The sequence below is a fragment of the Prionailurus viverrinus genome, chromosome A2 (genome assembly GCF_022837055.1).
Source record: "Prionailurus viverrinus isolate Anna chromosome A2, UM_Priviv_1.0, whole genome shotgun sequence".
In the NCBI taxonomy this organism is placed as follows: Eukaryota; Metazoa; Chordata; class Mammalia; order Carnivora; family Felidae; genus Prionailurus; species Prionailurus viverrinus.
The window spans coordinates 110,539,537-110,551,972 of NC_062562.1; the positions used below are offsets into that span (position 1 = coordinate 110,539,537).

At 35.1% G+C, this 12,436-nt stretch overlaps 1 protein-coding gene across 1 annotated transcript in view; it reads left to right on the plus strand.

The window, feature by feature from the left end:
• Positions 1 to 12,436, plus strand: part of AHR (aryl hydrocarbon receptor) — a 54,432-nt gene that overhangs the window by 24,649 nt on the left and 17,347 nt on the right. The window contains exons 3-6 of the mRNA XM_047849377.1: positions 4,837 to 4,940; positions 9,435 to 9,524; positions 11,133 to 11,256; positions 11,908 to 12,038. Of these exons, the coding sequence (XP_047705333.1) occupies positions 4,837 to 4,940; positions 9,435 to 9,524; positions 11,133 to 11,256; positions 11,908 to 12,038 (449 nt within the window). The remainder of the gene's footprint in view (positions 1 to 4,836; positions 4,941 to 9,434; positions 9,525 to 11,132; positions 11,257 to 11,907; positions 12,039 to 12,436) is intronic.

The following is a 12,436-nucleotide window of genomic DNA, read 5'->3' on the forward strand; positions in this document are numbered from 1 at the left end:
CTGATGATATTTACCCTCTAGATTCATTCATCCATTAGATTAAATTCCTGTATAATGGCTTCAGTGACTTCTCAATGAAGAATTAGGTGAAATATTTTGATGCTATAAAATCTTAATATTCCTCAGACTGTTCAAAGTCACATCTTTATATTTTAGAAAGTGTATTCTTGCAGATGGGGAGGATTTTAACAAGTGTCTGTTTATTATAGCAAATGCTTCTCATGTAACAGAATTGGCTGTGACTTACTTTCAGATGTTACATTTTGTTTCTGTGAAATATTGTATATTTCATTCCAGTGATGTAATGTATAAGTGTCCTATGCATCTGATTATTCATATAACTTTTGTAACAATTCATCATTGTAAAGTGCTTTCAAATCTATAATGTATAGGCATCATAACAGTCCTAATAGATGATATTCATTAATACTCCCTGTTTAGAAATGAAAATATGCTCAGTTATCTCTGGTGTGCATTAAAATTTTTTTTTTAAGTTTATTTATTTTGAGAGACAGTATGAGTGGTGGAGGGGCAGAAAGAAGGAGAGAGAGAATCCTAAGCAGACTCCATACTGCCAGTGCAGAGCCTGACGTGAGGCTTGAACTCATGAAATCTCGAGATTATGACCTGAGCTGAAACCAAGAGTCAGATGCTTAACCGACTGAACCACCTAGGTGCCCCTCTGATGTGCATTTTCAGTGTCGATTTTCATAATGATTTCAGGGTATATCAACTCAACATATAGCCCATTATCTCAATTATCTCAATCCTGGGCTGTAAATTGTGATTCTAGGTATTACTTAGGTACTCCACATCTTACTTTAGCTCTAACAAGAATTTGTCTCCAGAAGTATCCTTGTCCTCACTTAAAGATGAAGACACTAAAGGTCAAAGGTGGTTGGCATAGGTGAGGAGTCCAGCATGTGGTTAATAATAGCTTGCACGAGTAGGCTACCTGGGTTTGATCTAGACTTCACTGCTTTAAGCCCTCTGACCTGGAGACGGTTTCCTAACCTCTCTAAGTCTCAGTTTCATTGAAAGGACAAAATAATACCAATCTCCCAGGATACTGTTTGGAAGACTGATAAGATCTAGTGTATGGAAACTGCTTGGCATACAGTGTGTGCTCAGTTACGTATCACATCTTATTACTAAGGAAATCATTTTAGGCCACTTCGATGGTATGAAGTACACTGGTGCCAGTACCCCAAGTCATCTCACTCTTCTGTGGCTTTCTAATCAAGGCGAGAAATGCATACATGAAAATGACTAGTATTAAAATAGCTCAAGCAGTTTTAAGAAGGGAGAGGTGGTAGGTATGATGTCAGGAAACAGAGGACAAACTTCATGGAGGGGCATAGTTTGGGACTGGAGGCCCAGACGTAAAGTAAGATCTCTAAAAAGTCACATTAGTATATTTGTAAAACGAGAATGCGAAGGGAATGCATCTTTCCTGGACTCATCTTTGCACAGTATTTATTTAAATTCTTATTAGCCTTATTAACTAGTTATTAACTAGTTATTAACCTTAAACCTAAAAGCAACAGAAATATCTTTGGAAGAACTCTCCGGTGATCCCTCCCTAATATGTAGTCACTTTTCCTACTTAAGCAGTTACACGTATTAAACATAAACCTTCCAACATTTAGAATTGTAAGCCCTGTTGTTTAAAAAGGGTTTGTTTTCTTTTTTCTTCCAAGATCCTGTAAAACTTTAATTAAATCCCATTTTGCTACTTAATCATTTCTGACATTCTTAGTTCTTTATTTCTATAAGTTCTATTCCCAGCTAAGGGCAGAGTCTGATTTCTAATTACATTGGCTAATATCCCTAATGCAAAGCCAGAAACAAATTGTAACTTGTTCTGAGTTGAATAGTGTCAGTGGTCCAGTAGCTCTGGTTGGAACTGGCACCAGTTGTTTTAATTGAAAATTAATTTTAAGAGATTCCTGATAATTTAGACATTTTAAAATTTGATACTAGTAATGTCTATCCATTTTTATAATTACATACTTTGCTTTTTGCAATGTGTAGGTTTTGGTTTTGTTGTTTTCTTTTTAACAGTAAACCTTTTTTTCTTTAATATGAAATTTATTGTCAAATTGTCTTCCATACAACACCCATTGCTCATCCCAACAGGTGCCCTCTTCAATGCCCATCACCCATTTTCCCCTCTCCCCCACCCTCCATCAACCCTCAGTTTATTCTCAGTTTTTAACAGTCTCTTATATTTTGGCTCCCTCCCTCCCTAACTTTTTTTTTTCCCCGTTCCCCTCCCCCATGGTCTTCTGTTAAGTTTCTCAGGATCCACATAAGAGTGAAAACATAGGGTATCTGTCTTTCTCTGTATGACTTATTTCACTTAGCATAATATTCTCCAGTTCAATCTACGTTGCTACAAAAGGCCTTATTTCATTCTTTTTCATTGCCACGTAGTATTCCATTGTGTATATAACCCACAATTTCTTTATCCATTCATCAGTTGATGGACATTCAGGCTCTTTCCATAATTTGGCTGTTGTTGAAAGTGCTGCTATAAACATTGGGGTACAAGTGCCCCTATGCATCAGCACTCCTGTATCTCTTGGGTAAATTCCTAGCAGTGTTATTGCTGGAAACCCTCTTGCACTGTTGGTGACAATGCAAACTGGTGTAGCCACTCTGGAAAACAGTGTGGAGGTTCCTCAAAAAATTAATAATAGATCTACCCTATGACCCAGCACTAGCACCGCTCGGAAGTTAACAGTAAATCTTACTGATATTTGGTGTAACTCTTTTTTTTTTTTTTAATGTTTATTTACCTTTGAGAGAGAGAGACACAGAGCACAAGTGGGGGAGGGGCAGACAGAGAGGGAGACAGAGAGGGGGACACAGAATCCGAAGCAAGCTCCAGGCTCCAGGCTGTCAGCACAGAGCCTGATGTGGGGCTTGAACTCACAAATGGTGAGATCATGACCTGAGCCGAAGTCAGACACTCAACCCACTGAGCCACCCAGGCACCCCTGGTGTAACTCTTAAATGGTGCCTTGCACTGGAGCTTTTGGAAAAGTGAGAGTATAGTTAACCCTGACATTGTGAGGTTTTAATGCACTCAGTCAAATTTGACGATTAGAAAGCAAGCAGCAACAGAACAGGAAAGGAGAAAAAGCCTTTTTCTCTTCTACTTACATTGAGAAAGATTAACCATTTCCTTTGGTCTTGATTAACTGTTAGATCAATTTATGTACCTCAAACTATTTTTTTGGCCCAAGGAAATATGTTCTTTGGCCTCTTGAAATTGTTACATTCAGAGGCCAAACTTTTGGCCTCTTCTTTCAAAGTGGTATGTTTCAAGTTCTGCAAAAGCAAGAACTTGGCATAAGATTCCAGTGTGACACATGCACTGATTTACCAGAAAATATACTTCAGCGTGAAAATGTTTTATATGTGAGGCTTTGCTCAACTGGAGAGAAAATCTGGTTATTAGTAAATCTTGTTTTTTGCCAAGCCAGATTATCTTTGGTGCAATAAAAATCTAATGAAATGAGTCTTAAAAGGAATGTCAAAGTCAGTTTCACTTAATGATTTCTCTTATTTGACATTGAAGGTTAAAAATAGATCAGAAAAATGGAAATACTGTATTGTAATTGTATCTAAAAGGTTGCATATTATAACAAGATAATCTATAGGATCTGGGAAACACTGCTAATAATTTACCATTTATTGAATTACTATTGAGCTGCTGAATACCAGGAACTTCACATATATTCTCACTACTCTTCACAATAACCCTGCAAAATTGTTTTTTTGTTTGTTTGTTTTTGATTACCGGTTCACATATTAGGACAGAGGCTCAAAGACCCTACACATTTTAATAAATGGCAAAGCTAAGATTCGAACTTAATTCTGCCAGATACTACTATTAAATGAGATAATATTTGAGAGTGCTTGGAAAAATTCTAAGAACATAGCAGCTATTATTAGTACCCTCAGCTGTGGTGCCTCCCAAGCTACACACACACACACACACACACACACACACACTATGAAGAAGAGAGATGGGAGGGTAGGAGAGAGATCATTATAACATGCTACCTCCAGAAGTAAGCATCCCACCATGGCAACAGACTTCCCCTTCAATCCATAATCCACAAGCAGTTAGGAAGGGGAAGGCATTTTACAGGATGGAATACGTAGAATAAACATAAAAATGTACAAATCTTTTTTTGTGGAAACTTTAAAATATTCTAGTGAGACAAAAAAATATAGATATGAACAAAAGGAAGAAAATGCATGTTCTTGGATCGAATGATTCAAAATCACAACGACGTTAATTCTCCATGAGTTGATTTATAAATTTAGCAAGACTCTGCTAACAATACTAATCCCTTTTTTACCCAAAAGTTAGACAAGAAGATTCTAAACTTGATGGAAATATATTTCTTAATAAAGCATATGGTTGATTCTTTCTCCTCACCACTACTAGTTCACTGTTTAGATAAGTGTATATTAGTATGAAAATAATTTATTTTCATGAGTAAAGAGAAATGGGAGGCGTAGTTATAGAGGTACCATGCAGGTCTTTAAAACTCTTAAGTTATGTGCCAGAAATCATAATGAGCTCATCAGAAGTTGTTTCTATTAGTTTAAATAAATTATTTATTTGTAATTAATAATTTTTAGCAATCTGTCCATTGACTTGGAAACCGCTCATTGACAAAGGAATATTTGCTTAGTCTTATAGTAGCAGTAGACACCGGTATTTCAAATTGTGTCTTTGTTAGGTATATAGAGACTTTTCCATTATAGCCCTTTGAAATCGCTCACTCTATCGTTGCTTTTTCCTTTTCTCCACAGTTGCATTACAGGCCTCCCCAGCTGACAGAAATGGAATTCAGGAAAACTGTAGAACAAAATTCAGAGAAGGCCTGAGTCTGCAAGAAGGAGAATTCTTATTACAGGTGAATTTTAGTAAATATAGCTTCTCCTAATAAAAAACATTGTAAATGGAAGACTAATTGATCAGTCTTTTAGTTACTCCCGTTTACTTAGAACTCACCCAGGGTGCTTCATGCCATGTTTACTGGGACTGCAACAGTGGTATAATGCTACTCTATGAAAAAGTGTAATGGTATCGAGTAGATGAGAAGTCTACCTATCAGTTTCCCTATTGTATTTCTTTATTTTATTTTATTTATTTATTTTTTTAATTTTTTTTTTCAACGTTTATTTATTTTTTTTGGGACAGAGAGAGACAGAACATGAACAGGGGAGGGGCAGAGAGAGAGGGAGACACAGAATCGGAAACAGGCTCCAGGCTCTGAGCCATCAGCCCAGAGCCTGACGCGGGGCTCAAACTCCCGGACCGCGAGATCGTGACCTGGCTGAAGTCGGACGCTTAACCGACTGCGCCACCCAGGCGCCCCAATTGTATTTCTTTAAATAGCAAAACTCCTACATTATTTTTAAGGTTCTCATTTAAGACACCGAATTTATATGTACCTTTTCAGGACTATAGCTTCATTAAAGCAGTTAATTGTATTTACTTAACAGTTCAAAAATGTTCTTACCTGAATTTTATTTTTCACTATGTTCTTAACTCTTAGCTATGGGGTATGTCGTATCAACACGCTACAGATTTTCTTAACAGCTGTAAGTCCTAATTTTTGTTTTAGAACTTAGTTTCTAGATTTGTCTGTGAAAATATTGTAATTTTCTTTTTTTTTTTTTTTTACTCTATTTCTTGGAATTGATAGGATGCTTGATTGTCAGCTAAAATTCTCAGGTATTTATTTTGTTAAAAAAAAAGATAGAATGAGTATGTGTGCTTTGATATGTTATTACTATTAAGTGATCATCTTCAATTCTACCCGGTGAACCTAGTGAAGAACTTTTGTTTGCCATTGTAACAGAAAGTAGCCGCAACTTTTGGTAGCTCCATTAATTCTTTCTGAAAATGCTTATGTGTAACCCAACAATTTATAACATTTTTTATTATAATTTTGTAATTATGAAAATTAAGTTTTGCACCCATTAGGTTAAACAAATTAAATATATTCAAGCATGAGTACTCAACCTGTCCCTGGCTGAGGATGTTTATGTATATAATAGCTTGAAACCTAAAGACTCCTTCTTCAGGTTATAGGAAAACATTCTAATAATTGTTGCTTCATGTGATTAAACACACACCATGGGTTATGTAGTAAAGTAATAAGGAAGTCCTTTATTTCAAATGAAAATAATCACATATGGAATGCTTAGCATTTGGTAAAACTGTTTAAATTATGGGCCAATGATTTTTTTTTTCCCTCATAGAATATTTAGGCAAATTGTAAACATATTCTATGTCAACGACAAAGAATAAAAATAATACTAATGAAAAACTAGTCTCATTTTTTTAATTATCTGAAAATTGAAAACATTTAGGTCTTTAAAATAGATGCATCTGTTATGAATTATATTGCATATCAGTAGTAGATTTTCCATTTGGAAGCATCACACGTTATCTGATTTGCTAGTATCATGCTTGGCTGTTATCTCTTCTGAAATAGCTGACCAAACACCTTGTAGACACGTGAAAATGGCATACTTCATTATATACAGTTGCCATAATGGCATCTAACTTTATACTTTCAACATGTGATTATCAACCAATTATCCCTCAGACATAGAGAATGTTTCCAGAGGTAGAGTATACCCTCTGGCATGAAACTTTTTAATGAGAAATCTTTTCCTTTGGTTTTAACTAAGGAGATACATAAAGAAAATGTTACATAATAGCTTATTAGCAAAAATTTTAAATAATTACTTTTAAACTTAGCTTAAATTTATTACTGTTTTACCAGGAATAAAAATGAAAAAAAATGACTTTTTGTATCTTCTCATTAGCCATTATTTATTTCAGACATTTATTTTCATTTATTTCATCACGTTCTGTCTGGTGCTATTTACTGTGGTGCTGATTATAATCAACAGCTTTGTTGTTGAGTTAACAGCCATTGAAACAATAATTAACACTACTGATTGCAGTTTATTTGTCTTGCGTTAAATAGTAAGTGAACCTCAACATGACTTTCGGATAGGTAGGGCAAATTTTTGTAAGTCTAAAGAATGATAGTTTCTTTCATTAATATGTAATTACCATATTTTTATTGACTCTTTCAGTATAATAACTTTCTTCCATATAGTATTTAAGATCATTTGAGGTATACATAAAATCAGGATGCATATATTCTTTTTAAAGGCTTTTTATTTCTGACAATTCACCGTCTAAGAAAGTGTGATATTATAACTTAAATTATCTTTGTGTCTTCTGGCATAATGAGCTCATTGGAAAGTACTAAATTCGTTTCGCTGTTTGAGAAAGCAGGACACTCTGCAAAATGAAATGCATATGATAAGTGGATACTCCTATTTAAAAAGAAGATATTTTTGGAAGGAAAAAATACAAAAACGGTATATCTATTATTACTGCCAACTGAAATTTAAGAATAATTTGTAGGGTGTTAATGAGTAAATATTTAAGTTCCTGTTGGGTGCCAGCCCCATTCCTTCTGGGGAAATCACCAGGCATTGTAGCCATAATCTCTGAAATCAAGAACTTTAGAGCTCAGTTGGGATTAAAAGTGTAACAGTCCTGCCACAGCTGGCGAGCAATACTCCTAGAGGAGGCAGACCATGATAGGTACGTGGACAGGCTTCATTGAGCAAGGCTAGTTGTTTCCTGGCTCAGCTTCGCTCTGTGACCTTTGGCAAGTTGTTTTGCAGTTCACCTCGTTTACCTGATTGCAATACTGGAATATGGCACCTACCTCAATGGAATGTTGACGAATAAACAAAAACGTTTAGAAAAGTGGCTGTTAAATAGTAGATGCTGTTTATTGTCTTTGCAGTCAGTTTTGCAGGCGTATATTAGAGATCAAGAATCTTGAAGATGAAAAAATTAGAGTGAAAAGGAAGACAGCTGCTGTTCATCTACTGTATCTAATAATTAAGGTAGATACTTACCTGACTTTGCTAGCATTCTAAGCACAGTGGCAATGTCTTGGTAATTCTCTAGTTCCAGTACTTGATAGCTGTCCTCTTCAGTTTGTCATCATTGATTAAGTGTTGAATTAGCTAATTGTTGTCATTATATACCTCAACAGTTCACAAAGCATGGTCATGTAAATATTTGCTCATTTCCACAACCTTATAGTAATGGTGCCTTATGTTAATTGAGTGCCGACTCTGTGCCAGGTGCTAAGATGAAATAGGCTCTTAACCAAATTGCCTGTTTTTCAAATGATGACACTAAAATTTGAAGGCATAAATAACCAAAGCCACCGAGATAATAAGAGACTGGGAAAGTAATCCAGTTCAAATCTGACTCCAAACTGTATGGTTCTCACTAAACCACACCATGTCTCCTTTTACATGAAGAAGAGGAGAGCCTCAGAAGGGTTTAGCCCTGATAACATAGCAAAGAACACATTGAACTCTGCTGAGCTGAATTGAAGCAGGAAACAGTGAAGGCTTATAGAAATAAAATATGTGATAACCATAAATGTTTAAAGTGATCTAAATAAATACTCTTTCTTTTATCCAAGAGTATAGAAATATTAACAGTGGACTTGAGTAATGATTGAAAGAATAGAAAAGAGTACAAATTTCCAAGCTGAAAGTAGGGGAGCAAAGGGAATAATAAAAATAAAAAATTGGCCAAAAGCAGGTAAAATTGAAAGAAAAAGAAGTATAATATAGATGGAAATAATAGAAATAGCACATATAAAATGATAGCTTTAAACTTGACTATATTAGTAATTAGATGGAAATCTGTCTTATATAAAATGACAGCTTTAAACTTGAATATATTAGTAATTAAAGTGTATATTTGTATTACATGTATATTATGTGTATTTTATGTGCAGTCCATATATGTGATTATATTGCCAATAAAAGTTTTTAAATTGTTTTAATGCTTTGGGAGTATTCAGATTTCAAATTGCTTCAATGTGTGAATGGTCTGTGCAAAGATGTTCTATCAAATTTCTCTTCAGAAAATAATAAGCATCTTTACAGACTATCTTTCTCTAAAAAGCAATGTGATAGATTCTAATACATGTTTATACAATTTAAAAAACATGTACAATAAAAATATGCAGTATATTTAAAGCAATATCTGAAGCACGAGGAAGACAAAACCAATTTTACTGAAGTTACTGTGACTGAGCATTAAATTTAGCTGTAAGCTTTTCCTTACCTAAATCAAAAGGTATGAATAGATTCCACTCATCCCACAGTATACAGTGTATCTGTGTTTATGAGGTGTGATTTTAGCCATTTTAAAGAGAAAATTTTTCAGCAATAAAGTAACAGCCTTAAGCAACCTCATTATTTATGAGTGACCATATTGTTATTTAGTCACATTACTAATTTTAGAATCTTTTTCTAATTACTAATCTTTTTCTTTGTAGGCTCTGAATGGCTTTGTGCTGGTTGTCACTACAGATGCTTTGGTCTTTTATGCTTCTTCTACTATACAAGATTACTTAGGGTTCCAGCAGGTAAATATATTTTTCTTGGGTCATTTAAAATCTTTTTAGAAATTAACTCTATGTATCATACATTTTAGGGATGTAATTGATACTTTGTGTATAGAAAATGTCAATTAAAATATGCTTATAAAAATCATCTTTTTGCAGCTAATAATTTCTATACTGTTAATAATTTACTGCATTATAATTTTCTTAAATGTTTTATGAGATTCATGGATATTGTGTTTCATCTTTCACTTATTAAGGAATCTCTTATATATTAGAAACATTGGCTGGGGGGCAGACAGGAGATTATTTGCCATCAAATTAGTTATGGATACTATGGAGGGCATGCGGCAGCTCTGAAATGAATGAGGTGATATGTAAAGGTACAGGCAAAATATCATGGTTTGTATCTTTAATTCTGACTTAATGCTGATAATGGAAGCTTTCCTGATGCAAATGGTATTTAAGCATAAGATTCAGAGGGTGGACTTCAGTGTAGGAGGAGCACAGGAAAGAAGAGATAGAAGCACTACCATAAGCAGTAGACTGGAAGTGCTTAAAGAGATGAATGTATTTGGTTTGTTTAATGTTCTTGAATAAATGGTGCATAAATGGAGTGGTGTTTGTCATATTTGAGGGACAAGAGCATCTGATATGATGTGAGAACAGTTTGTAAGTACACTTGACTGCTAGCTATTCTTATGTATCACTAGTTCTTAAATTCTAATGTGTTAAGACTCACTGGAAGAACTTGATGCAAAACTAAAATCTTTGGTCCCCACTCCGACATACTCTGATTTAGTGCGTCAGAGTGGGGCCTATGAATTCGTATGTCAAACAATCTCACAGGTGATGCTGAGACTGCTGGCTTGAATAACAGTGTCTACACTGTTAAACCGACTGAAGTTTAAAGTATGTTAAGTACACAGTGGAAGCCTCTAAGCTTTTTTTGTTAAGGGAACCTGTGCTACAGTCTTGTTTCTGAGAAGAACTCTGGTAATCGGGTAATGGACTGCATAGAGATGGTTTAATGCTAGTTACGTTCACAAGGAGGTTTAAGTCTAGATAGCTAAACCAGCGGAACCTGGCTCTGCGACAAAGCCTATCTTGTGGAGAGTCAAGTGGTAGAAGAAGGATTCTGACCTGGTAAAGGTATAATCCCTTATTCTTCCAGAGTGGACCGGAAATAAAAATTTAACATTAAAGAAAGTCATTAGAGGACAGTGAAAGAAATAATTTAATACTCTTAAGCTTAAAGAAGTCTAAGACAACTGGATTTTCAGACAAGCGTTTGTGAAAGAAATAGGATTTAAAAGATCAAGAAGTGGCTAAAAAGACACAGAACTTAATGTGTTGCCATGAAGGAGTGAAGAGTTGACTTCTATAATTGAAGAGCATTCAGCTAGGGGAGTGATGGCAAGGAACTCTTGCTCACCAGTGACAGTGCTCCCCTCTCTCTAACTTTTCCTACCTTGGATGACTGGACAGCTCTGTGATCATCTGTCTGATTCATGTGCATTCATCACCATTAACGACCACCCCGTAATGTAGCTACATTTTGAAATTAACTTAGTAAGACATATTTTTTTAATCACGGCTTTAAAAAAATTTCCCTGTATGTTTTTTCTTTAGTCTGATGTCATACACCAGAGTGTGTATGAACTTATTCACACTGAAGATCGACCTGAATTTCAGCGTCAGCTGCACTGGACATTAAACCCTACGCAGTGTGCAGACTCTGGACAAAGAATTGATGGTAAGAATGTTTACCGAAAGATAGTGTTGGGGAGTTTTTAATGTAAGTCTGTGAAAAGAGGCAGAGAACCTTTGGAGGCATAGAACTCTTTGGTTAAGGTTGGGAAGAAGTGGAAAGACAGGAGTCTGCAGTTGGATGTCACAGCCAAGTCACAGATTGAAGACCTAAGGAATATTTTGACAAATGACCACCATTGATGAATTTCAAGCAAAGAAGTGTTACCATACTTGGTAATATATTTTATACAAATAACTTTTGAAAGATTGGAAGGAATGTATAAGGTTGATCCTGGAGTGTGTAGAAGTTGTTCTGTCTGTAAAATGCACCAAATAAAAATCCAAAGGTAAAATCTTTTCTCAATCAATGCTTTTAGAAATGTGTGAAGGTGCTAAGAAGATAAAAAGTGTTAGAGAATATGAAGATTATTGACAATAGAAATAAAAACAAAACTGAGTAGGTGAAGTTCTGTGTAGTAAAAGTGATATTCTGTACGTGTATTTCTTTTCATTAGCTCCTCTTCTGAAAATGATTCTTCATTTCTGTATTCAGAATAGAATCTGGTTAAGAAATTAACACAAATTTTATCTACCGCAAAACACCTGATTGTACAGCAAAATGGGATGTAAATTTGTGTTGCTATTATTTCTCTAGAAGCTAATGGCCTCCCGCAGCCAGCAGTCTGTTATAACCCAGACCAGCTTCCTCCAGAAAACTCTTCCTTTATGGAGAGGAGCTTCGTGTGCCGACTAAGGTGTCTCCTGGATAATTCATCTGGTTTCCTGGTAAGGTGCAAAATCTAATGATACTGGCAATTGCAGTTCAGAAAGTAAGAAATAAATGTTGAAACCATTTTCTTCGGTTAGATTTGAGTTTGATTTTAAAAACCTCCTTTATAAAATAATTGCATGAAGGAAAGTAACTTTTTTTTTTTCAGATTTCTAGTATCTTCCATAACTCCAAATCTCGATCTTTTAGGATATAGTAACAAAGACTGAGTGAAATAACATGGACTTTGTATCTTGGCAAAATATTTCTGGGACTTTTTTATGTAAAAGAGAACTTAGTAGCCGTTTAGCAGCAGACTGTTTGCATTTAATTCCTGCTGAACAGAAAATTATCATGTCCTTTGCTACACAGCTACAGTAACTGCCATATAGAAAAATGGTTGTAGGGCCACCTG